Source organism: Chlamydotis macqueenii, chromosome 3, assembly GCF_036417535.1.
Source record: "Chlamydotis macqueenii isolate bChlMac1 chromosome 3, bChlMac1.mat, whole genome shotgun sequence".
NCBI lineage: Eukaryota > Metazoa > Chordata > Aves > Otidiformes > Otididae > Chlamydotis > Chlamydotis macqueenii.
The window spans coordinates 121,655,662-121,682,325 of NC_141558.1; the positions used below are offsets into that span (position 1 = coordinate 121,655,662).

Here is a 26,664-nt window from a genome sequence, read left to right on the forward strand (position 1 = left end):
CGCATTTCCAGTTCAGTAAAAGGAAAACGGTCCATGGCTCTGCGAAGGTGAGTTTTGGTTGTAGCTGCCCTTTCTCTGCCCGGGCACACCTGCAGAGAGGGGTTTCCTTGCTGGGAAATAGCTCTTGAAAAATAAAAGCAGATACTGAAGGAATGCACTGATTTTTGTAACTATTCTGTTGAAATTCCTTTTCTGCTTGCTGTACCTATTAAATATTATATTCTGGCCATTTCCTCCTCCTCCTGTTTCATGCTAAAGAGTCATTCCTGCCCCCTAAAACAGATTCAGACCTGTGTCAGTTGTGACACAGGATTAACCTGCAGATAATAGTTTCAGGGGAGTATATAAGGGGGAAAAAATTAATAATCTTTTATATGAAGCTCTTTGACTGCAACGGACCGTACTTCTGTGGCAATTTTAATGCCTGGCTTCCTCAGGTCTTTCACTGACGACCTCAGTATTTAACAAGCCTCTATTTCCTCCTCTGCCCCCATATTTAATTTCCAATTTTTTGAGGTTTCTAGCTACCTCCTAAGCCTCCAAATAAACGATCCTGAGCAGCTGCCCCTGCATCCAGCCTGTGTAGGAGGGCACCGCTCCCTGTGTGGAAGCTACCGCAGGGAGCAGCTGTGTCAGAGACACGGACAGGCCCGACCCACAACCCTGCGCCCCGCGGCACGGAAACACGGCTTGCCCGCCAGCTGCGCAGCGCAATAAAAAACCCTCAGCTTCCCATGACAATCCTCACTCCCAGCCTGCAGAGCCGTGTTTATTCCACTCTTTGTGGCGAAAAAAAAGGGGAAAGGCCTAATTCCTAACACTGAGAAAGCCCAAAACCACGGCCAGAGCAGAAAGATCGTACCTGAGGGAGCCAGTGCAGCATTAGCTGACCTGAAATGCAGTGACCAGGGCCAATTTATGGTTACATCTTGGATCATCAACAATTTGCCCATACCCCCAGCTGTGGAGACTGCTTGCTTATCTCTGAAGGCTGAATCCCACTTGCTACCTCCCAAAACTACCAAACAGCAATAATTCTTACCAGCCTCCTCGCAGGGAGCGTGCAGTGCAGTGACAGCGGGGCCGTGGCACCGGGACTGCTGCTGAGGCAGCCCTGGGAGCAGGGATTTCTGGCCACGCTGCTCTGGGATGCATCTGCTGCTGGGAGCTGGTTTCCCAAGCAGCCCATGGGCCGTGGCATGTGGAGTCCACAAGGGAATCAGCCCCTGAGGGGTATTCCGGGTCTCTGGCATTGCAGTTTCACTGCACTCAAGTCGGGAAGGGGTTAAACAGCCCCCCACACTTGGAAACAGTCAAGTTAATGACCGACCCTCGAATTACTGGAAGTGAAAGAACAGTGGGCTGCCTGTGAGGTCAGGGTGTCCCAACCCTCTCCATCACGGCTGCTCTGAATTTATCTGAAGAGATTCAGAGAGGGAGAAGCTGCCACTTCCCTGGGTGAAATTTCAGTGAAGTGGAATCCATCACCCCAGCAGAGAACGACATTTTAAACTGCTTTAACTCGGTATCAATGTTCAAATTGATTAGCCTATTTCATCTCAGTGGAAATTCTCACCTCATTACATTAGCGGCCAAACTTTAAATGTTTTTTGAATTAAATACTATTTAAACAGTATTTCAGAATACTTCGCCGACAAAATTCATTGCTTAATTTCAAATTACTGTCTGCGTTTTATGCTAAATTGTCAATGGATGAAATACCTAAGAGTTCTGGGAGTTAAGCCTGGAAGCTGTGGCTGCCCAGCTCCGTGGTTTCACAGACATGTATTTTCTCTCTGACTTGATAAACGTCTTGCTCCTCTGCAGCGAGCACAGACACAGGAGGCGGCTGCAGACAGGAATTTTTAGCCTTCCAAAGCCAGTGTATCCCCTGATGCATAGGATACTCACCAGGGAATTAAGACACGCAGATTTTCCTCAGAGAGGGAGGTGAGCTGAACCCAGGTGCTCATTTTCAGTTATTTCTTTAACAGGTAAGGGCAGTGGTTTCCAGCCAGGCTGTGAGCAAGCCTAAGAAAACCAGTAATGTTCAACGCTTCACCACCCGGTTCCCTCCGTACCTCGTCTGTCATTTGCTTCTCCTTACTGGCTAGAAACCACTGCAGTGAGCAACAGTATAAAATTCCAGCTCAGAGCACTGCCTCCACCAGCTGTGTTGTAGAAGACATTTTTAATTAAAAATAAAAAGAAAAAGCACTGCCTTGTTTGAGATGCTGGATCTTGCCCAGCATGCTCTGAAAACACTGCAGCTCCCAGCTCCCTCCAGCACTCGAGCCAAGGTTGGAGAGCTGCTCCCAGCACACAGCTTGTCTGTAAAACATTACGGATCACAAGGAGAAGGATGCACCTCCGTAGGTTAAGCGGCATCAGAAGGGGAATTCTGAAGAGGCGTCACAAGTTTGTTTAAATCCTGCCTTAAACACCTAAGGACTTCACTGACCTCTGTCTCAGCTGTGTTCTCAAGGCAGTGCTGCTACACCTGCTCGGGTAGTTCTGTAGCGCTGCAAGGAGCGATGCTGCACAATTCTTCTATCACTTAAAAGAAACGAGACTTCTTTGAATAAATACGCTGTGACAGAAATGTATTTACACTATGCACATTTTTACAGGAAATACAACATCCTAAAAATATTTAATAATAATACCATCACCCTACAATTCACTACAACCAAAACTAAAGGTGTTGATTTTTTCAGGTTTTTATTAGAGAAGTTGAAAGTTTCATCTCAGGACTGACAATAACATAATTATCTCTTTTCATTTATTTTGTTTACAGGAATATGTAGAATTTGTTTGTACAAGCATATACAACAAAGTCATTGGTGCTTAGTACATTGAAATCAGGAATCTGATTTGTTCTAAACTACCTGTTTTCCATGCAGTCATCTTTGAATTGGCAGCATGGACAAATTCCAAGCGGAATGCTTACATGCATTGTTTTGCAATATAACTACAGCAAGCGCTGGAAACATGCAAATTAACACATTAGCAAATTGGTTTTATATCTAATGGACATAAAAAGGTTATTCCTGATATGAAATTCTGAAAATCTGCATAAATACTTTTGTGTAAAATTAAATTAGTTATGTACTTTTCTTTTACTACAAATATCAAGAATGCCCACGTAATTAATATACACACATATATATAGAGACCTTGTTATGCTAAAAGTCTTTGTAATTAATCAAACAATATTCTGTGCCATACATTTATTCAGTATTTACCAGCTAGTAGAATGACTGTGGTCATATAGTAGGCATTACAGCCTTAGTAGCATTTGTTTCACATGCAAACATACTCTTAGCATTTCTGTTGACTAATTTTATCACGTGGCAACACGTCTGTGATTTTCTACAATGTTGTGGTTCTGAAGTGTATAAATACTTTTTACATTTTCACAGTTACAAACTTTTTGCCAAAAGCCATTTAAACAATCTTTAAGTTACAACGAACTGTAGTATCTGGGATCTGCAGCAACGGGATCAAAATGCAATTTCTATACAAGCGATGTAGGATGTAAACTTTTCTTAAAGTGCCTAACACGTAAAGAGCACTGATCAGTCTTGGCACACATACACTGTATTCCCCTCCCGCGAACCATTGCGGTAACTCCTACAGGATATCCGTTTCATTCAGACAGGATAGAGTTGATATGGCACTTGGGAACGGCATCGTTGGACTGCAGAAATATCCTGCCAAGTTACTGTTACAGCTGGAGAATTTGGCCGATGACTTTCTACATATCGTACTTGTGAATATACGCAGCTAACTTTCAACTGCCTACTGTCTGCTGCCCAAAAAATACTTTGAAATAGAATTTAAACTTGCCCAAACTCAACTCCTTACTATACTGCCCATTACGGTGACTTGGCAGGTCCAGTTCAGTGGGCTCGATGACATCAGGTGCCGCGCATCTGACGAGTTGTTGCTTGTCGGGGTCCGGCAGCACGGGGTTGCTACACAATATACCACACGTGAGAACACAAATGGTAAATAACGTGACTTGACTACAGTTTTGTTGCCATTTGAGATGATGTTAAAAATACCTGGTGCGTTTCAAGGCTCTGATTGTGTAATTCCGATGCAGGAGATACAGAAAGGAATACAGGACTGGGTTTAAAAAACTGTCTTCATGTTCCAATTAGTGTTTTTCTAAACAAAGGAAATTCTTATGGAAATCCAACAAAGGAAATTCAGTGCCCAGTGTTAAAAAAAGAAATAATGCAAACCTTAAGACTTGGTGGTCCATAGCTACACTTGATATATTAAAAACAAAAAACCAAACCACTCCCCCCAAAAACATAATCGGAAAAAAAAAGCCTGCTTTTCAACCTCAGCAACGTTATTTTGAATTTTGCTCTCATTTTAAGGATGCTGTGTTCTCCAACTTCAATTTGCTTGTTGAGGCTTTAGACCACTGTTGCTGGCCTGCGATCCATCTCTGCTTCCAGCTTCACCATCTGCTGCATCTCCTTTGCCTGCAATCCAAAACAACCGCATGAAGCACTGCATTAGACCTTTTGTTCAAAATGAAGCACGTGTTTTATATGACAGCGTCTGAGTGAAATACAGGCAAAACACACTGAAGGTATGTGGAATAAATATAATGTTTACACTCCCCCCGCCCCCTCCCCCCAGTGTCATTCTGTTTTCAGAATCAGATGTAATTCTTATGTCTACAAATTCTTGGGAAATATTTTTAATCCTATTCCAAGAGTCATGGGTTGACTTTCTGAAGAAGTGTATGGTAAAATGCAGAAGCTCCAATTCTGGGGGGAGAAAACTAGGCAGATGCTGATTCGACTGTTTCTCCTGATAGGAAATGTCTTTGGGAATGCATGCTTCACCGCTGCCGTGTGCGTACTGCAGTGTTTAGAGAGTTCATCTATGATCTGGGCTAATCTTTTTCATAAAGAAAATGAGTGACAAAAATCCTTCAGATTGACACCTCTCTTGAGTAGGCAAGACTTTTTAAATAATATTTTTTTAAAATAATGTTTCCTTAAAAAATAACCTCCACCTGGCCTGGAGATCCTTATGACTACAGACGTGGTGTTTTTCATTAAACTACTGCTATAGGCTCCGTGGGATTACACACACTGAATCCACCCGAAACTGTATCCAAACGCGTTGTACAAAATACAGCAACGAGCGTATGACTGATCTCGCTACAAACTCTGCGTGCCTCGGGCTTTGCAAGCAGAGTTAGAGCACTGAATATAAATTAACTGGCCTGGGAATCCCCTGCTTAGAGAGAGCTTTTTAAATTCCCTTCCTCTCCCTCTCTCGCAGACGCACACACGCATGTGCTTACTCCTCCCGGGGCTCAGTTACAGATTACAGGTTGCGCTTTGGTTCGAAACTCCGCGGTTTAAAGGAACTGGGAGTCACCACCTCTTCATTTGCTCTGAAGGCTCTTCGATCTGGGAGGTTATTTAAATCCATAACCCAACGGACTCTGGATAAGTTGACCCAGAGGGCAAGCTAACCCGTCAATCTTTGCAACTGAGCTCCCGTGAACCGGGACGGGTTTAGGAAGAGGCAAACCAAGCTGTTATTTTCTTTGGTGTAACTGCTCTGTATCCATCACACAGGGAGGAATGGTTACCAGACTTGACTTATGCAAACTATGCTCCCCAAAAAGTTGTAAATCTTGCTTAGTCAGGGAACTTTGCTATACAAGCTTCTACTTAAGGAGTCACCTATTCTGGATGCGCAAACACTCTCTTACGGATGTGAAAATGGGCAGATGTAGATCTAAAGTAATGAGATGCACAGCTATTCATTTTGCAAGGTAAACGTGGGTTTGTGCAGATGTGATATACGTGCCTTCTTGAAAAATCTAGCCCTGTACTTTCGTAATCATCATCTTGGGGAAAAAAAGTAATTATGATAATAGCAAAGCAACTGTCATAAATATGATTAAAAATTAATCAACGGTCTCCATTTAAATGAGTTAAAAGCTTGAAAGTAATGAAGAAATAATTTTAACATGAAAATATGGAAACATAATAAATAAATCAGTATGTACAACCTCTTCTGAAATGTTGGCTGGATTTTGCCTGTGTGTGAAATGAGATTTCAGATAAAACAAAACCCGGTGGCTGTTTCTTAGTGACTCACATATTTCACGTTTTAGGCTTGACTTAACTACTGGCACATAGTGTCCTATAAATATTCTGCATGCGAATATATAGCATACGGATTTATTTTAGAAATAACTTGGCTTCAAAGAACACATTAGCATAGGACCAGGATGCCTGTTTTTGCTAGTCTGAGCCTGGTTCAGACAGCACGTTCTGACATGAACACACAAGCACAGCACTTGAAGAGGAGCCTTCTGGAAGGCAGTGTTGAAGCTACAGTCAATTCATAAAGTGAGTGGCAGCTAATGCACTCTGCTTTCAAGGTCTTTGCTCTCTAGCGAGACCTAAGGCAGGCTAAGAACCATATACAGTAAAAGAATAAAATAAAATATTTTTTTCCTAGCCTAATGAATGCTTTTTTTTTTTCCCCCCCTCATTATATGTCTACACATAAATGTTGTTCAAGCGGGCGCTGTCAGACTCAGTGGTGCAAGACCTTGTCAATTCAAGAAAGTAATTCAGATCAAGCAACTAGATATTCAAGCCTAATACAACCATTTCGCTTGGTAAGACAGGGGTTAATAGAGATCTCTTGTGAGTAACGATTATTTGGGAAGCCGCAGCAGCACAGCCACATACGTGGCAAGCACAATTGCCACACCTTGCAATGTGTTGGATTTTGAAGTGAATTTTAAAGCACTGGAAGCCTCTCTTCTTTAGACAGTAAAAAAATATTTCTAGCCATCTATTCTGTATTTTGCTACTCATAGCACGGAATCACTTATTTTATTACCATACTAATATATGTAGATACCCTTCTGCTATCAGCATTAGCGGTTAATTGTATATATATTAACACTAAAACAGCTTTCTTAGATCAATAGACGGTTCTCAGATACCGTTGAGAACTCTAAGCGTATATTTCAGCAACGACAGCTAGCGTACAATACAAGTTAATCTCTAAATACTTCCTCTGCACATCCCTGCTCATATGCATCTGAATTTGAGATGCTATAGCACAAAATACTGTTAATATTGTGTCGGGCTCAAATATCTGTGTGCAAACAAGACTGACATTGTGTTCGCTACGTCAATGGTACTTCCCAACGGTTGCATTTACAAGGAGGGCTCCAATGATAATGATTTAATTTAGAAGGAAAGCACACTGAAAGAATAGTTTTCTTATTATACGTCCATCCTACCTTGTGTTTGAGACACTGCATGACAGGATTTCAAAAGCTGTTTGTACAAAAATAATAATGTCAAAATTGAGTAATACAACAAGAAGCAAATTAAATGAATGAAAACTGAAGTGAGATTGAAAAATTAATGCAAGAAAAACATACATAAACCAAAACAAATTTAAATTCATAACAGTTTGTATTGAAGGCTGTTTCCACCCATAATTCTACTTTGCTACATTGCATATTTGTATGAAAAATTTCTCCTCTTGTTTGATCAGGAAAAAAAAAAATCATGTTTTGAAATTATCATTAAACAAATACCACCTTTATCTTCATCCAATTAGCTTTCAAATGTCAATGTGTATAACAACGAAATGAGACCCAGCTGGGGATCTGCACTGGTGCACTTTTGGGGCTAAAAGTGGTCAAAACAGCAGGTATGAAAATACGTGCTCCAATGGATCAAATCAGAGCGAGTTAGAAAGCTGTCAAGGATTACCCCTGTGGTGGAGGCCACCACATGCCCACAGAAGAGTGACAACCAGCACGTGAATGATCTTACTCCATTTAATCATGGACATTTTAAGCTGGCTTCCTCTCTGCACCGAAATGGAGTATGAGCAAGCTCATGTAGGCTGTTACCAGCTCTCAGCAGTGGAAGCTGTAACCCCAGGTGAGGGAAGTGTCTAAGTGCTGAAAGAGGTGACTCCTTCAATGACTCTCACTTATTTTCCAGCAACCGCCCTTATATATAAGGTGTTTATCGCACAGTGATTAAAAGCACAACTATAATCATTCCCTCTTGTCCTTATGTTTTTAAAAAATGGATCTCTGAAGCCAACGGAAAGGAACCACTGATAACACTTGTCTCTGGAGCAAGCCCATCATTTTTTGTCAATTAGCACAGTTCACAGGGAGTTCTCTCATGCTCTCTACACTGATGCTCCAGATCTGCTGTAGCCCATTTCCCTCCTCCGTGTGCCTGGCTCCCTTGCCTTTTGATTATGTGCAGACACTGCTCAGGAGCAGACTGACAAACAGATCCGTTTGTGCTGGATGTTAGACAGTGTCTACAGACACCATGTGAGGGAACACCCTAGGAATTTTGGTTGTTGTCCTGAAGGGTGGTGGAGCAATCAGAAGACAAAGCCATGGCGGCTGGGGCTCAGTGGTAGCAGCTGCCTGCGATGCTACCTGCTGTCACCTCCCTAGAACTTAACCAGGCTGCAGGACTCTCTCCTGACAGTGGAAATACCTGATTTGCACGTACTCTTCTCTTCCCTCCCACTCTACAAGATGGCTTTAATTCATACTATAACGTCTGCCAGAGTGTTCAACTTCTGAACATTTAATAACAAAGCAAGTACATAGCCCTTGAAAGGAATGGGTATTGAACGTTCCCCTTCTGTCTCATCTCACTGAACTGCTGGGTGTATTCCCCTTGCAGTTTACATTTGTCTAAGTGCAGTTCTGCAAGTCCGTGCGATTATTACAGCTCCGCTGGCTCAACCTTTCAGCAAGGCAACTGCTCAGAAAACAACGTTGCTTCTACCAGAAATAAGATTAGAATTTTCCTTTCCTTGCCAAGTAGTTTTTCAATTAAAAAGAAAAAAAAAAAGCTTATAAACTAGCATAAAATAATAAGGTATTTTAATTAGGAAAGGGTGTACTAGTACAGATAAAACTCCCCATGCTACCGTACATCTCTAGAATTCAGTCCAGGCTGTCTCTTAGAGTTCAGAGATGCTCTGTGCACGTTTCACCCCTTTTTTTTCCAATCAGCACTAGGAATACAAGTTCCAAAATGAAGGAAACAGATTTGCTTGAGGTACTCTTTGGAAATAATGAAAATGGATACGCTGGGCCTTTTACGACTGTCATATCTAGCTAGTGAGGCAGAACAACTGAAAAGACAGACTCTGGTAAAGCAGTCTAGCTTTCACACGCTTATCTGAAACAAATCTGGTTCTGTATCATTATTTAAGTCACCTCACCTCTTCATTTTAAGTCCCCCAGGAGGTGAGCGACCATGAACGAGGTCACTATCCCCAGTTTGGTAACGACTTGCATTTAGAAGCATTCTACTCAGCCTGATTCTGGTTACTGTTTTCACTAACTCGCTTTTCTTTTAAGCCTTAAAAATAAGATACCTGCTCATTCTGCTTCTCCAAGACTTCTAAATGCTCAAGTTGAACTTTTTTCAACTGATCCATTTCTTTCGACTGCTTCATTGCCAGCTGTAAGCAAGAGAAAATAATGAGGGGGGAAACATAACACATTAACAAGCAAAATTAAAAAGTACTCAAACATATTCATATATGCACTGTGTTGCCCCATTTGGATGGCACAAAACACGACAGGAGGCCTCTTATATCACCCAACCTTAAGAAGAGCTATTAATATAACAATGTATTTATATTATACATATATATATTATATAAAAGTAGCAAATGCACAACAATGAATAATCATTTAGTTAATTTTAAATTAACTTAGTTAATTTTAAATAGTTTCCTCTTATGTAGATGCTCGATCTTTTACACTACAAGTATGTGGAACAAAGCAAGGACAAACATCTGTTTGTTTACTAGAGCTGGATTCTCAACACAGAGAAATGAAAATGAATATCCAGAAATAGTGCCAGTGACTTTATCAAGGTTATAGTTACCCTTTTTCTTTCTTCCAGGAACTTTTTTGTGTTGCTGCTGTTCAGTTCTCTGACTCGCCTAAAAAAATGCAAACGTCCATGAAGACTCATTGGAAGAAAAGAAACCCAAAATCTACAGTAGAGAGAATCACAAACTTGTGTTTTGGTTTCTGATAATCTGTACCATGCAGGACTAACTGCAAATTGTACACCTGTCTGGCTACGCACCTTTAGACTTAAAGGTTTCTTTCCAAGTACCTTGACAATATGATTGAAGAGTTGGGGGGAAAAAAAAAAAAAAAGAAAATCAAGACTGTTGTAAATGAAGTTTGCTTTTTCCCTTACTCTTAAGTGGACAGAACTTAAAAAGAATTTTTAATTCATTTCTGTATCCCTTACTGCACTCTGCTTTCAATTTATTTTGGTATATAAAAAGTGCTGCATCTCTTAACAGTGGTAATGGAAAAATCATCTGATGATTGAAAGTAAAGTTACAGCCTATCAATATTGTAAGGTTCTTAAAGCTGTTATTTAAACAAAAAAAGATAAGTATACAATTGACATTTACATAAAATACTTAACTGCAAAGTGTCTCTTCTAAGATTTCCATCATTAAATAAACTAAAAATAGTTCAGAGAGCTGAATTAGACTAATCACAAAGCCTGAAAACCAGAACTCCATTCAGACTGCTTTCAAATCTGGGAACAGATTTATCTCGGAGACGTTAGTGGCGGTCCTGCATTAACTAAGCATAGTTACTAAGGGCTCTGACAACTCATCTCCCCGATGAGCTGGAGCACGGAACACTCAGAAGACTTAGCTCAGTGGGAAAAAGTTCAAGCCTTTTGACCAAAATAGCCCAGTACCAAGGAGGGAATGTAAAAGAGGAAAGAATGAGCCAGACGGCAAGCCCAAAGTGAAGGGGAAACCCTGAAGGCTTATGAGACATCATCATGTAGACTCTGCCTTTGTGTATTTATTGGGAAACTTTTAGGATAAACAGAAAGAATTTAAAATAGCTATAATGCAGATCAATCCTCCAAAAAGTCTCAGTGGCTAGTACTGGCATGTGTGTCTCCAGTCAATCAAAGCTGTCAACCCCAAATGTGCCGTGAACCACCCGCTTTTGCAAGGGCGGCAGTGCCCTTGGTTTGCCGAGCCTGGGTGCTGGCCAGGACACAATGAGGGACAGAGCTGCAGTTCAGGAGTGGAGAAGCAACACACGTGCTGTTGTGGAGTACATCTCCTGCTTCTTCACTCCTATCTTCCATCACTCTCTCCACTGATTAATCATCACTCCTTCCTTCTGTTCCACCAGTAGATGAGGGAGAAAGCCTCTCACTGGCATCACCTCCTGTGTTTTTAGTGATGCTGCCTCTCCAGTTATTCCCACTCCAGCCAGAACCAAACCTCAGACTCCCTTATCAGACTAGCCCTCATTTCATTTGAAAAGCAACAGCCAAAAAAGTATAACGCGCTTTAAGTACAATCATTAACACTCTTACAGATGTGTTTCAATTTGATAGTATGATTAGACCTACAGCAGTCATAACTGATGAGTATAAAGTTGAAAACCTTTTTATTCCCCTGAGCAGGGCATTACATTTATTAAAAGGATAAGTAGGAGAAAAGCAATTTTTTTTTTCCTAAAATGGTCATCTAAAATATATTCTGTGCAAGCACTAGACAATTTCCATACACAGAAGCATGGTTTTAATAGAATTAATCCACAAGTTCACTTGTCAGCCTCTGACAGCATTCTTCCCTTCTCAAGATACTTACCTCTCTCTCTCTGCTTTATTTTTGATAGATTTGTCTTGGCTTATGGCTTTGCTGTTCTCCATGGATATTTTAGCCTGGTTGGCACGCATTTCCTTGCTTTCCCTAGGCAAAACCAAACAAAGTTATTAATGCCTAAAATGCAATTGTTGTTGAGGTTGGTTTCCCAATATTACTCTCCACTGTGGTTAATTTTGTCCTTGAAGCATCAAGGAAGAGAAAAGAACAAACCACATGAAAATTGGCTTCCTTTGGGTAGATTTCACCCAGTTTGAGCAAGCATTCAGAAACCTCCATTCGTCTCAGAGAATACAATCTGGAAGATCAGTTTTAAGCATTTTTACACTTTGAATGTTATAAAAGGGTATAAAATACTCTCCTTTCTCCCTAGTATATACGAGTTGTCTGAGTATAAGCTACTACCAGTCATTTGGAAAATGCAATTTGTCTTTTAAAACTGCTTAATAAATGTATAAATCCTGCACTCAGAACATGACTGCAATATGAACAGTAATAATTTGCTAGTTGTAGTATGACTTCTTTTCAAGGCTTCTACTTTGTGTCTGAAAAGAACCCTGTGGTTTAGAGCATGGTCAGACTTGTGTTCAGTTATCTCCTTCTGGCCCCGTGAACCTTGTAGCCTTTTGTGTGAAATAAGATTGCTTTAACGGGAGGGTGGCAATCACCTCCCACGGGTAATGTCCCGAGTGGCGTGGGTTGACTCAGGAGGTGAAAAACCTCTTTGGTGTTTCAGCCAGTGTAGCAGAAAAAACAAAACAAAACAAAACAAATAAATATCCTGTTGTTTTAAAAAGAAAAAGAGAACGTGATCCTTTGTTGGGAGCAGCAGCACAGATGATGCCTTTTGGAAACGGCTTATGAAGTGTAAAGGAGTGGAAGGCTTTTTGTCACTCTGGGTAAGCCAGCCAAGCTCCAAAACTGCCGTCCCTGAAGGCTGGCTCTTGCTTTCTGCCTGCTTAGCATTCCAGCACTTGCAGCTCCTGACCTTAAATGTTTATTTAAACAGGAATTATATATGGAAATCAGGCAGTGAATAACAGATTGTAAAGTCCCCAGTAGCGCATAAGCATCTAAAAGTTACTCGTTGCAAGCCAAGGCAGTGCCTTAGTCTCTTTCTGGACATGATATTAAATAGAGCACTAAGCAATTATTGTTATTAACCCAAAATTCTAGGGATTTTGTATGCACAGGAGGGGTGTGGCACATAACAGAGTGCTTAATTTAATGAAATGTTGTCAGTGCATCTTTTTTAGGTTTTTTTCATGGCTAACAGACATGAATTTTTAAGTAGCATGAGGAAATTTTATTCCATTACTTACATTTCCCACAGTTTAAAATTTTTATTAAAAAAATGCAGTGGGTTTTTTTTTTCCCCCAAGAGTTCATAAGGTGAAACATTTCCTGAACATAGATTTAAAAGCAGAGGTACCACAGCAAAAATTAGACTGGGTTCTAAAAATTGTTGTGTCGAGAGCACATTTCATTCCAACAGTCCTTTCCCCAAATAAAAGCTTTTATTTTCTATACTGAATCTGAAGTAATTTTCAAGCACGCTATCTTAAAAGCAGTACTGAAATAATTTATTTTTATTACTGTGTTCAAGGATATGAAAAAAAGTTAAGTGTAGGTGTTCAAATTGATTTAGCCTATTTGCATCAGATACAATTTCAGTGTGAAAGATGTTAAGAGGATTAGAGGACTACCGTGTATCACTGATGATTTCATAACGAGGCTTTGGCCACGGATATGGCTGAAAGAGCCAACACGTCTACACGAAACTGTTTCTCTGTTCTGCAAACTATAAGCTAGCTGAGTTGTACGGCTGTTGGGTCTTTCTGGGTGTGTTGCGTTTTTACCGCTTGCAGGAAATAAAAGGTACGATTAACAGAAGAAACAAAAAAATTTATCTTCCTTTTAAAATCACCAAGAAGCACTTTGTAGAGACCACTCACTCCTTGTTTCGAAAAGAGTGCTTCTCAAAGATGGGGCCAAAGTTTTAGTGCCAGTTCGTTGCTCAACTGCCTGGTGTGGGTCTTCATGTCATCTCTGGTTCAGCCCGCGCTGCCCTGGCTGGCAGCGCTATGCCACCATTAGAGAACTCCCTCCCGCTCACAAGCGGTGGTGATGCCTGTAGCCAAACTTAACTGGAGGCACTAGGTAAGCCAGGATGGTAAAGACAAGAAGTTCTGAAAAATACGCTACGTGAACAGCAAGATGTAACTCCTGATCACCTACAGGTGACAGGCTGAGAGAGCTGCGGCTGTTCAGCCTGGAGAAGAGGAGGCTCTGGGGAGACCTGATAGCGGTCTTCCAGTACCTAAAGGGGGCCTACAGGAAAGACAGGGACAGACTCTTCAGCAGGGCCTGTTCTGACAGGACAAGGGGTAACGGTTTCAAAATAGAGGGAGGTAGATTTAGATTAGATATTAGGAAAAAATTTTTTTACACTGAGGGTGGTAGAACGCTGGAACAGGTTGCCCAGAGAGGTGGTGGATGCCCCATCCCTGGAAACATTCAAGGCCAGGTTGGATGGGGCTCTGAGCAACCTGATCTGGTTGGAGGTGTCCCTGCTCCTTGCAGGGGGGTTGGACTAGATGACCTTTGAAGGTCCCTTCCAACCCAAACCATTCTGTGATTCTATGATTCTACTGCATGATACTGACTACAACTCTGAAATGTATACAAACATGTCTTTTAAAGGGGTACTTAACTTCAAGACTGTAAGTCTGTCCTTGGAATTTATACGTATATTTAGATGACATTAAAGTGCATTAGCACGTTATTTTGTTTCACCAGTATTGTTTGAATGACTAAAAATCTCTTCTATTAAAAAAAAATCCCAAACCCCACATACAATCTTTCTTCCTCTCTCATGTTATTTTATCAGGAGCACATAGTGCTTGTGAATAACAGCTTCACAGTTTCTGAAATGCTGCAAGCTCACTCTATCCAAGCCAGTCAAGCTAACCCAGTCTGGGGGGGCAGGGGGCACAGCACCCCTGGAGTTCAATAAGCTTCATATTTTTAGAGTATCTGCTGTCTTCTGCTTTGTTTTTAAATGAGCTCAAAGCACAAACCGTAATTGTTTTTTTGTACTGCACACGGAGCGAAAGTATCTACTCTGCAGCAGATAACTACATCATTTTAGATTGCTGATCTTTCCTCCTAGCCCTGTGTCCTCTGTTGTGATAGCAAACTCATTACCTCAGCTCACAGAGGGGGAAGCAGCGCGAATAGCATGCTGAGAGCACGGTCCACCTCCCATGCTGCTCTCAGATAGATCCTTTTTTTTCCTATGGTTACCAGAATTGTCTCTTGGCTATTCCCTACACCTATACAGATAAGTGTATACATAGTCCTACACACAATATATTTTATTAAAAAGTTAACAAATGATTAAGTGTAAAGTCTCTTTGGGCTATTATTATTCACATGTCAATATTTCACATTCCAAATTCTTCTGAAATATTAATAGATTCAGACATAGACTTAAATTTGTTTTCAACAGGAAAGTCCCCAGTCTGCACATTTGGGGATTACACACAAACTCCCAAATAAGCAGAAACACACTAATTGCAATGATTACAGCAGAAGGAATTTTGAAGGTTGTTACTCCTGGAACAGCTGAGAAGAAAAAGTTCTCAGTATTTACCAGGATGTAGATTTTGAAGTCCGGTTCCATGTAGCTCTGAAAATAGAACAACACACGGACTGCACACAAATGATTTCTAACAAGGGAGCAAGATCCATTAATAAGAATATAAGAACCATTTACAAGAAACTATATAAGGCTTCTTAAACAATGTAGAGACATTCTGAACCCAAAACCAAAAACTATGGGAGGAAAAAAAGCTTAAAAAACCCCCAAACCTTGTCCTAGTGTAGTTATAATAGCTGCCTACAATGACAGCCTTTAGCAAATTTATGAGAATGAGAAAATACGTACAGAAAACAAAAACTTTCAAAAAGATGAGGGGAAAAAAGTCTTAGTCCACAAATAGTCTATACATTAGTAAATTATCTTCTAAGCATTGTAGTGAATTTCAAATAGGACAGAAAGCAGGACTCTTAAAAACAAAGTGATGGGATTTCTCTGGGCTGAAGCAGCGAGGTACGATTTAGAGATACAGTGCCAAGGACTGCACTTTCCTCTGGCTAGCGTCTTTAGAATGATGTATTTGTATTATAATTCAACAATTTTTGGACTTCATTTTTTGACAGGGTATTTACTGCAGGACAGCTTGAATACATGGGTTAACACAGAGATTAACATAAAGATGAGCTCGCTAAAAGCCTTTGCTGGGACAATTCTCTGTTGGACGGAAAGCTTGCAGGTCCCAGCATGTGTTCTCTCTGATGCAAAGACAAGCTATTTTTTTTCACTCAGGAATTTAAAAAATCATTTCCATTCCTTCTTCAAATGTGACGTATTTATTCCTTTTTCCCCATGCTTTTTATGTGAAAGATGCTGAAGACAATTACATAGGCATATACATATGTGTATGAATATATATATGTATGTACACACACATATTGCATTCATATGCTTTTAGGCTGCTTTGTGTAATAGATCATAGCATAAAAAAAAGATTCCTCTACTTACTGCCATTTTTAACACTGTGGATAAGATGTGTATTTAATTTCAAATGGGCAGGGTGGTTAATTACAAAAGCAAGAAGACAGTAGTGTCATGCAGTATCTTCTGCATTCCCAGTGATTACAAGATATTGTATGAAGATAATAAATCAGTCTAATGTACCTTAGCCCACTACCCATTGTTTTTATGATCTTACTTTTCATGGATATTTCTTACAGTCACTAATGCTAGAAACACATGCCTCCGCAACTGCAACTCCAAAGGATATTTCTGTATTTGATACTTCTCAGTTTCCAGCCTCCGAACTGAAGATGAACCCACAGTTGATACAAACTACCACTGCTTCATCACGTCCACTGTCTTTAATGAAGTTCAGATAATCCAAACCAGCTCAGAAGCTCATTCCTGCATCTATCTAAACCTTGTATGATCACTTCTTGTACATCTACCACGCATACCGCCCAGTATCTTTGACAGCAGCACAGGAGAGCTATCAACACAAGTAACTAAATCATTACACAAAGCAGACATAAACCAAGGCCTCGTTATCAGGTAGCGCTGCCCTACTCACCTGTCATGTGAGAATTTTAGCTGCTGCGTTTGTTGTTCGTGAGCGTTAATCAGCAGCTTCTTCAGTAGTTCACACTGTTGGTTCAAGTGCAAATCGCGGATTTCTTGCTCTTCAGCACTGTGTGTATTGATCATCTCAGACCACTCCTTAGTGTGCTGGGCCACAATCTCTTTGACCTGCAGAGAAGTAACAGCAGCTTTGCTAGAGGTTCTCAGATAGGCTAGGAGATCAACTATTACTGCTGCTGAAGATGATGTAAAGACAATCATAAAAAAAGATCATAAAGAAGGCAGCTATATTGTGAAAAATTAAGTTGCTTCACAGAGTGACGAAGCCACTGAGCACACTACAGTGTATCAGAAAAACAGATGTAAAACAACAACTACTATTAGGACTCTATTATCTAAAGTGCCCTGAAAAAATTGTCTGCATTTATGCTCGACTGTACTACTGTTATTTTAAAATCTTCTCTAACACTGAGTTAATAATAAAACAGTTTCACATTTTTGGTTGCCAAGAAAAAAAAAGATATATTAAAAGTATTGCAATTAACAATGGAAAAAACCTAGCAAGCAGGATTTCTCTGAGTGCTTAAATACAGTCTTTGATTTTGGGGAGACAGTTTTACAAACATAGTGCATTTACAGAGAAATCCTGCATTTAATACAACCTGAATCTAAAGATGGGCGATGTATCTTTGTTTTATATTCATTAAGTCAGCAGGGAATCTGACAAGCATTCTTCTCATGCTTATCTCCCAAGACTCACAAGAATAATGAGATTAAAGTTTTGGAAAGTTCCCAACAGACAATATGAAGAAGTCTAAACCACCAGAGTTGTTATTATAATAATATATTGCACTCAATGATTTAGAAAAGAAGCTAATAGAAAGATATACTTTATTATTCTTTAATAATTATCTTTGGGGATTTTGACATGCTATCCTACTTTTCCATAAATTGTATACAAAATATGCCTCTCAATAAACCTATTTTCAGGTAGTCATTTCAACCGCTACTATGGTAACTAATAGCATCTGGGTCATCCGTGAAAGCTAAACGTTACTCTTCAAAACAAAAATTGCCACTGTATTGCTCAGAAAGTGACACACCAATGCCAGTATTTTAGGTGTGGGCCCACACGTGGGCTCTGCGTAACACTCTCCTGCACACACTGATGTGGTGAAAGAAGAGGGGACCTTAGGAGCCCCAGTCTCCATTTTGCCCTGGAGATGCTCCTCTCAAGGCCCTCCTGCAGAGAGCTCATGTTGTGTAATAAAGCTGGACTCCCACCAGAAAAAAAAAAGCTAGTAATTTTCTAACATGGAGTTTTCTACTTGGAGTTTCCTGCAGCTGTCAGAAAAAAACAAAAGCATTTTGAGGGAGGAGATCGGTACAACTAATATAGGCCTAATCCGTCAGGGTGTTTTAGGAGTGAGTGTACCTCCAGCAAAATGAGTCACGCTTATTTTTTGTGCATGCGGGTAAGTGTACTACTAGGCGGATGTGGAGCAGTTATAGTGGGAGTAGTATCTTTAATGAGATGTTCATAATGCAGTACTGCCTTCAGAGCTAGAAAAACATGAGGATTCAGTTTTAAAATTAGTCAAAATAAATGCTTGGATGTTGGTAAGGAAGAGTCACTCATTTTTCAGATGGAGTTTTTGACAGGTTGAGGGGCAGACACTCCAGCTGAGCTCTGGCACCCACCTAAGGCAATTAAGTGAGGACCAAGTTTAGTCCAAGCTCCTTCTATTGCTGATGCAAAAAAGTGAGCAGTTTCAAAACATCACATCTGAACACTGTCTGGAAATGCCTCTCTCGTATCTACAGGCTCTCAAGCAACTAGACATGTCAGTTAGGTTGCATGAATCTCCTCTCAGTTAGCCCATTTGGCTTATCAACCCCCAGGGAGACCCAGAGTGGACTTCAGGAGAGCTAGAAGTCAGTCACAGCTGAAGTTCTTGTGAAAATCCATTCTTTCTTTCTTTATTTTCCATGCAGCGGTTCCAGATGGAGTCAGCTCCATTTGTGATTTGGAAAAAAAAGGTAAAGGTAGATCCAAAGTCCTAAGTAATTGGGTGGAACTGGGACCACAGCTGAAGAAGGACCACATAGTAAGAAAACTCATTGTTTGGCCACAATGCTAGAAAGTATGACTATTTTTAAAAGACAAGTGCTATTATGTGACCCAGGCAGCTGGCAGAGTCAGTAGCAAATCATACCTGTGTACCCCACATCTTGGCACAGGAGCCAACACGCGGCTCTGATTCCTAGTCACAGTAAGAGCGTTTTATACTGCCCTAAAAGGACAGGCAGGTATTCCTGTAAATAAAAGTTTGCTTTTATTTACAGCCCCCTTACGCTTGCAGAGGAAACGCAAAATGATCTTTGCAATAAAAAAAGAATTGTGACTTAACAAACAGTGAAACAAACAAGTGTATAAATAGTGGAAGCCACGGTGAAAGCAAATATTTTGTGATTTAAGTGCAAGGAGCATTTACAAAGTCCAAACTAATGCAGAGAAATTAATGCTCAAGGGCTCATTGCAAATGAATAATGTGATCGTTGTTTTTAAACGGTTGATGTTATACACTACAGAGAAACACAAAGGCAGGAATCCAAGATCTCAGGTGCACCGATACCAAAGAATAACAGAATCATAGAGTATCTTGAATTGGAAGGGACCTGTAAGGATCATCGATTCCAACTCCCAGAGAAGAAATCTGCAAGGAGACTAAAGCACGTCAGTACTTCAGGTATTTAACCTGAGAAGACAGGACGTAAGAACGATTTTTCAAAGTCTGCGTTCACAGACAGATGTTCTACTAATTTCAAAATCAGCATGCAGTCTAAGAAGCGGGTACAGCTCTTGTAAAATCAGTTTTTCTCTAGGGGTGGGAGAGAAAGGGAAAATTTATTTTCTTAAATGTCCTGCAAGCAAGAAGTCTCATTTCAGGTGGAGCAAGACAGAACCCGATGAGAGCGATGTAAGGGATTTGCCAAACACCAGGTTGAAATACCCAATTTGACTCAGATTCAGACAACCTTAGAACTCAAGACCACTAAATAATCTGAAATCCAATTTTGCTGCAGATCTGTGATACGCTTCAAAGTTCAGATGTAGTAAATTCAGTGTACATCCCTGCTTTTCTCCAACTTATTAGCATCATAGTTAAAATGACTATTTCATTTCACTGGCCTGTGCTCTTGTCCTACTTTCCGCTATTACGGTACCGCTGCTTATCCAAAAGGATAAGAAAAACACCCATTAGCTAACTTCTCTCTTTCCTGTTCTACAGACTGTGTTTGCAATCCTGTCCTTTCATCTGTTCCTACAGTGGGCCTCAGAGACTAATTAAAATCTTGATAAAGAACTTTCTTTCGAGCAGCATATATGCAAGATGTTTGTTTAGTCACCAAGTTCAAGCAGGAATAATGTTTGAAGTAATCTTCTTTTCATCCTCTGCCTGCTTGATATTGGGACCTACTTTTCTGATGCAGGGGAGTAATTTGCATCTGCTAGGTTAATTGTGTGTGAGGTACATGTTGGAACATTCAGATCTAATTTCAATATTTTATGCCAAACTTGGGCTGGATGTTTCCTCATGACAGGAAGATTTTTGTAGATGAAAAGGTCTCTTTGGTGCTAGAAGTTTACATGAACATTGTGACACAGAGTTGCACTGGAAGACGTGAGCTGTAATTCAAGTTGAATTACGGTACAATCTGATACCAAAATCAGGGGGCCAAATGCTGAGAAATGCTGAACAACTGTTAATTAATCGAACTCCCACTATATCAGTGTAACACATTCAGCATCTCAGAATTCAATCTAATTTAGTTGCACCTACCTTCATCTAAGATAGAAGTTAATTTCCCTATGGTCTTGAGCACTGTTTTCCAACTCGTTGCTTGCAAACCTTGGAATGATCTCTGGGAATAATTGCAGGGCCCACACACGACAATTGAAACTAAAGAAGTCTGTGAGAATACTAAAATCAGTACATAACCTGGACAATTTTGATGGAACCATGGCGAGCAAGATACCGAAAATCACTGCCCTAGAGAAAACCACAGAGGTAGACGACTTGCAGAGCTATTCGGGAATTATCCAACATACAGGCTTGGCATTTCAAAGGAGCTTACATTTAAGTCTGCTTTAAAAATGTCATCCTAAAGCCTGACATGGGAGTGGACAAAAATCAATCTCTTTTCCAGGTATGGATTAAATTGAAGGGAACCAGTCTGAAAGCAGGATTTTAAAAGGAACAGAGCTCAGAAACTGCATACATTTGTGGAAAGAGAAAACATGAGTCACATTTATTGGATCTGGAAGATTAATGTCCCTTGTGTACAAATCACACCTCTTAACTCCAGCCTGTGGATGACACAAGTGAGAGGCAGAGATCACAGCAAAGAATTTTCTACAAAACATAACTTCAAATGAGTTTTGGAGATTATGTCTGGATGATAGGGAGCTAGTGCTCCTCAGAGAGTTTATTTCACTAAGAAATTAATGAATTATCTTTTTTTTTTTCAGTTGTCAACAAATTTGCTTTTATTTAAGGAAATGGTTCCGGACTTCCCATAGGAGAAAGAGATAGGGAGGTAAGACAGCATACGAGGTTTTATTCCTGGGGATTTTCCTACATCTCTGGCTGAGGAGGCAGCAACAAGAAATAAACCTTGTTTAGAAAACCAGGATCTTCTCCACATGAAATAATAATATCAAGGAATACAATTAGAAGAAAATATTAAAATTATCTTATTCTAGTCTCCAAGATGTGGCTGCTTTTGTTTGTATTTTCTACACTTGTCTAATTCTTTTCACATGTTTCAGCTTTTCCAGTAACTCTCCTGTACTGTGATTAGTCTCCTGTACTCTTTCCCCTCCAGATAATTTTGTACATGGATGTGTCTTCTAGAGCACCTACCACCCTCTAGTTTGGATATCTTTCAGAAACCTGAAAGCATGTCAACACGTGGTAGATAAAACTTTCAAAGGAAATATGAAGGCAGTAAGCATAGTAGTGGTACAGAGGTACAGAAGAAGCAGCTCTAAGCCACTCCATGTGAGCCATGAATCACAGCTTAAGAGCAGTTTTTTTTTCAAATGAACTGAGGTTGATTCTCAGAGAACTTTTATTCTCCAGCACCTCAGAGAAAACAACACAACTAAGCAATGGAGGAAAAAAAAATTAGAAATAAGAGACATTTGGTTCAAGAGCAACCTGATCTGGTTGGAGATGTCCCTGCTCCTTGCAGGGGGTTTAGACTGGATGGCCTTTAAAGTCCCTTCCAACCCAAACCATTCTATGATTCTATAAGACCAACTTGGACTCCTCCTTCCCTAAGAGACAGACCAGCAAGTGTTGTCCATGGTGACAATGAGGGAAAATGAAAAAGAAACGTCTTTATGTATATATTTTGAGAAAGCATTTAGCATCCAAATTTCAAACAGAATATATCTGTCTCTTTGCTTAGCTAGAACTGACACAAAAGACCAGTTTAGCTTCATGAGGCATGAATATGGCACTTTCTTCAATAAGTTTAAAAGGGCCGGAAATCAACGCTGCTTTAAAAAATTTTTTTAAAGAACGCTTTTAGACACTCGATTACTCCCATTCTTTTCAACATGTTATTATCACTGAAAATCATTCATATGCTTCCAAGAAAATTAACTACCACTTGGCTCTCGAAATCTCTCTTTCAGATGTCGCATATGTTAAAACTGCCTGTTTGCTTACCTTAGATTTGTGATCTGATGTTAGCGTCTGAATTTTAATTTCCGTTTCTTTCTTCAATTCAAGACAATTACTTCCTCTAAAAAAAAGGAAAATTGCAAATGTGTGCCACAAGTTAAACATCTTCCCATTCAGTCAGCTCTTACTAATTAAAATGTTAATCGATGTTGAAGTGCTGCAGTGTATTGGAACGAAATCATTTCTTCTGGCAATTTATTCACAACTTACAAAATATTGTTGGATTAATGATCATTCAATTCAAACATCACACGATTAATTCTAGATTGGCCCAGCAATTATTCTGTTGCTGAGGATGCGTCAAGCATCTCCATTTATGGTACTCGGTTCCTTTTCCAGCCTTAAAATACCAAGAGAAACCAGTTTCTGCCTGAAAACTTACAGGCATATTCATTGCCTTGTTATGATTTTATCTTCTGTTTTAAGAGTAATTTTTGCTACTTTCTTAAAATTTGAGGCAGAGAAAAAGAAGTCATTTGAATAACTACCTCACAAGGCAATTTGGGCATGGTAAATCTGAACGCCTATTGAAAGTGTAAGCACCCGTCTGTGAGAAAACAGCAGTGAATGGGTTGTAAAGAAGCTCATTACCCTTGCAGACCACACCAACCCATGTGGATGAATCCAAGCCATGAGATACCTTAGATGACTTGGAAAGCAATAAATCTTGAAGACAGCTCTCACTCCTGCAAGAACCTGAATACAGCATGGCCTATGTTTGGGTAAAGTTGGTGGGGTTGAATGCAAGTTGCAAAGCTTGTTCAGTGCAGGAGAAGTGCACGATTCTAAGGAACAAGCTGGTGAAGCTCCCCTGACCATGCCTGTGGGACAGGAGATAGATGACTTCTACCTCTCAACCACAGCATTTCCTTCACTAAATTCAAGTAGCTGGGCTGAGCACTGGGACGGACAGATGCACAGGAAAACTCTTCCTTTGCAGCTACAACAGGAATTTCAATTACTGTCTCACCAAAGTCAATAAATTTTTGAAGGCTGACAAGCTCCATCTTTACCAATCTTCTTGTCCCCTTTTTTTTTGCAGTGAAGGGTTTTTACAACAGAATACAAATTCACACATTGGAAGTCTCTGGTTTTTTTTTTTGTCTGGAATAACAGAATATATTGAGAGGAGTCTATTTTAACATCACCGTAATATTTGTGTCGGATCTTCCACTGATGTAAAATGGTGTCACTCCACTGGTGGATGGAGCCACATTCATTTTATCATCTGAAGCTGGCCCTAATAGGAATGGTTATTGCTTGACTGCAGTAACATTAATCTATGTTTGCTCTAGAAAAGGAGATTTATGAAACTCTTAACAAGTTTAAATCCTATTTTAATATCAAAGTACTGCTAAACTTATGGAAATTAGCAGAAAAGTTTATCGAACAGTACAAGGAAAGCCCTTACTGAAAATAGTAGTGTGATGTGCCTTGTGTTCCCAAGGGCCACCAGAGGACTAGTCATGTATTTTCTAGTCATAGCAAGAACAAATTTGCAGAGATTTCTAACACTCATTTGACACTCTGGAAGTAACAAAAAGGCATAGAGACAGGTTCTGACCACAGTTACCTCTACCTGAAAAAGAAACAGCTGCAAAGAAAGCGTCTTTGATTACGCATGTGGGTAGCTGTGATCAGAGTCTGACTATGACTCGTATATGATTTGCGATACACTACAAAAGAGACTGCTTCTTAGGTGAATCAAAAATATTTTATCCCAAATTAGTAGAACTGGCTCAATCACTGGACTTTTCAGAATCCCAGATATCACAACAACCAGCTCATCCCGTCTCTGGAAATGCAGCTTTCATTATACCTCAAGGCAACTTCCAGCCAGGCTGGACATAACGAGAATTGTCCCCAACTGTAGTGGCATCCTCCATGGTTAAACCATCGAGTCACGGTTGGGAATAAATACCCAGGGACAGCCCAACCTAATGCCACAGGTCCATGGTCACACACACACATACACTTGAATTTCTGGACAATCCTGAGAAATCAGGAGGATATTTATATGCCTTCAACTTCGTTTCAGAGTGGGAACATAAGCATACGTACACCCACAAGCCTCTCTAAGATTTCTAAGCATTTGAAGTGTACAACAGAAACAGCACAGGGAGCAGAATCTTGTCCATCTGTCAGTAGCTTAGCATGTGAGTAAAAAAACCTACTTTGCTGAACAATACGCAGTTGACATTTGTCCCACCATGTGGCAGAAATGGACCACAAAAAAACCCGCCCAACAAAATCAGAAGAGAAAGTCTTCTATACATCGATCAAAAAGCCCTTTTTTTCAGGAAGTATCTACCAATTTCAACATGAATGCCTTAAAAACACATTTTACACATTCTTTTACAACTTTTATTGCTTGTAGAAGTTCCAAAATGACAGCCGAGGAAGTGGAACACGTCTTGTACTCACGGAACACAGGACCCCTTATTCATCAGATCATTTCAGTTGAATAAAGTATTTAAGTCTCAACCAATGTGCTCACTTTTAAGCATGTCCTTAAATACACTGCACAGCTGGGGTGAAGAGAAGCGCGTACCTACCTCGCTGAATGGGCTTCCAGGGCTGCATACACAATAACCCTGAAGGAAGCTCTTAAAACACTTTGATATGGAATTAAAAAGTGTTTTCACAGAAAAGTCTGTGCTGATCCTGGATTTTGATTTGGTTGTTAATTAGAAACCAACAGTTATTCTTGTAACACTGAAGAGCTGTTAGATGACTGAGAGCTCTAAAGTTCATGGCGAGGAACAGTTTTGGGCTGTGTATTGGATCTGCTTCTGGAGCAGTCACTTCCAACTTTTTTTTTTTTTTAACTTTTAATGATACTTTAAAACTATCATAAAGGCTTTGGCACCCATGAGAGAAGTGTTATAAAATTAAGAAAAGACATTGCAAGCAGCCAGTTAAGTGATCTCAAACTGGGAATCAAATTATCAACTACTTTTATACTTGTCCCATTTGGGGTTACTCTGGAAAGCATTTCCACTATTTACTGTGCAGAGACAGCCAGTACCACCTTTAACTCTCTGACACACCATCATTTGCTGTTTTGCCTAGACAGGCAGAGGCACTGGTTTCTTCAACCGAAATACTGATTCATGACTCTTCTGATATGAGATTCTTAAATACCAAAGCACAGTGAAGCCCTTCTCCTCCCACAATAATTATGGTGCAACGTCCAGGGCTTAGTTCACTGCCACTGTAGTAAATACCCTGACTGTAATTATAAATCCAGCTAAATAAATAACCTTCTGCTGTCCTATATTAAATGGAAATTGAATCAAAACCACATGAAATTAATTTTTCCTGTAGTCGATCCCTCTCTGTTTGGAGAAGTACCCATTTTTTGCAAGGAACTATTTAGAATAGGAGTATTTGGGTGCTTTTTTTTTGGTACAAAAACCCCCAATATGAGCTTTTTAAAGAGTTTGTGAGCTGTTCATAATTCAGTGAGGGGAAATCACCTTACCTTGTTTACTTCTGACAGTTCTATTTCTGTTCCGTTGCAAGTTTATAACACGCACACTCTAAAACCACGGTCACTCCAAATAATTTACAAAACAAAAAGTATTTGTGGAAGAACACAATGCCAAAGGAGCATCTATGCTCAGCATTCAGTGAGTGAGTTGGTTGCCAGCTGTTGTTGCCAGACGACAACAATACAAAATTAAGGCTAACTATTAGCATCACTTTATATAGAGCTAAATAAATAATTCCTGCTTTCGGTCACAGTAGTACAGTACAAACCACTGTCTCGATAAAATGCCAGTCACAGGGTGAAAGGTGAAGAGGTGTTGCACTGCTGCTAGATTACACATTATCCCAAATGGGAGTACAAGGGGGAGATTTTAAAGTTACCAGTATATCCCAGGAACTTTTCTGGGACAATGAAGAGATTCACACAGGTCGCCTGCTACTGCAAACCAAAACAGCTTCACTCAAGCCAAAGGAGTAATATTGAGTTCTCCCAGTTGAGAA

General features: G+C 40.1%; 1 protein-coding gene across 3 annotated transcripts in view; it reads right to left on the minus strand.

The window, feature by feature from the left end:
- Positions 1-2,704: 2,704 nt before the first annotated feature.
- PLCB4 (phospholipase C beta 4) overlaps positions 2,705-26,664 on the minus strand; it is a 209,709-nt gene continuing 185,749 nt past the window's right edge. For all 3 annotated transcript variants that reach the window (XM_086744781.1, XM_086744782.1, XM_086744783.1), the window contains 7 exons: positions 22,657-22,732; positions 16,908-17,083; positions 11,722-11,823; positions 9,960-10,017; positions 9,442-9,528; positions 7,310-7,346; positions 2,705-4,499 (listed from right to left, as the gene is read on the minus strand). In XM_086744781.1, coding sequence (XP_086600907.1) covers positions 4,411-4,499; positions 7,310-7,346; positions 9,442-9,528; positions 9,960-10,017; positions 11,722-11,823; positions 16,908-17,083; positions 22,657-22,732 — 625 coding nt within the window. In that variant the 3' untranslated portion in view covers positions 2,705-4,410. The remainder of the gene's footprint in view (positions 4,500-7,309; positions 7,347-9,441; positions 9,529-9,959; positions 10,018-11,721; positions 11,824-16,907; positions 17,084-22,656; positions 22,733-26,664) is intronic.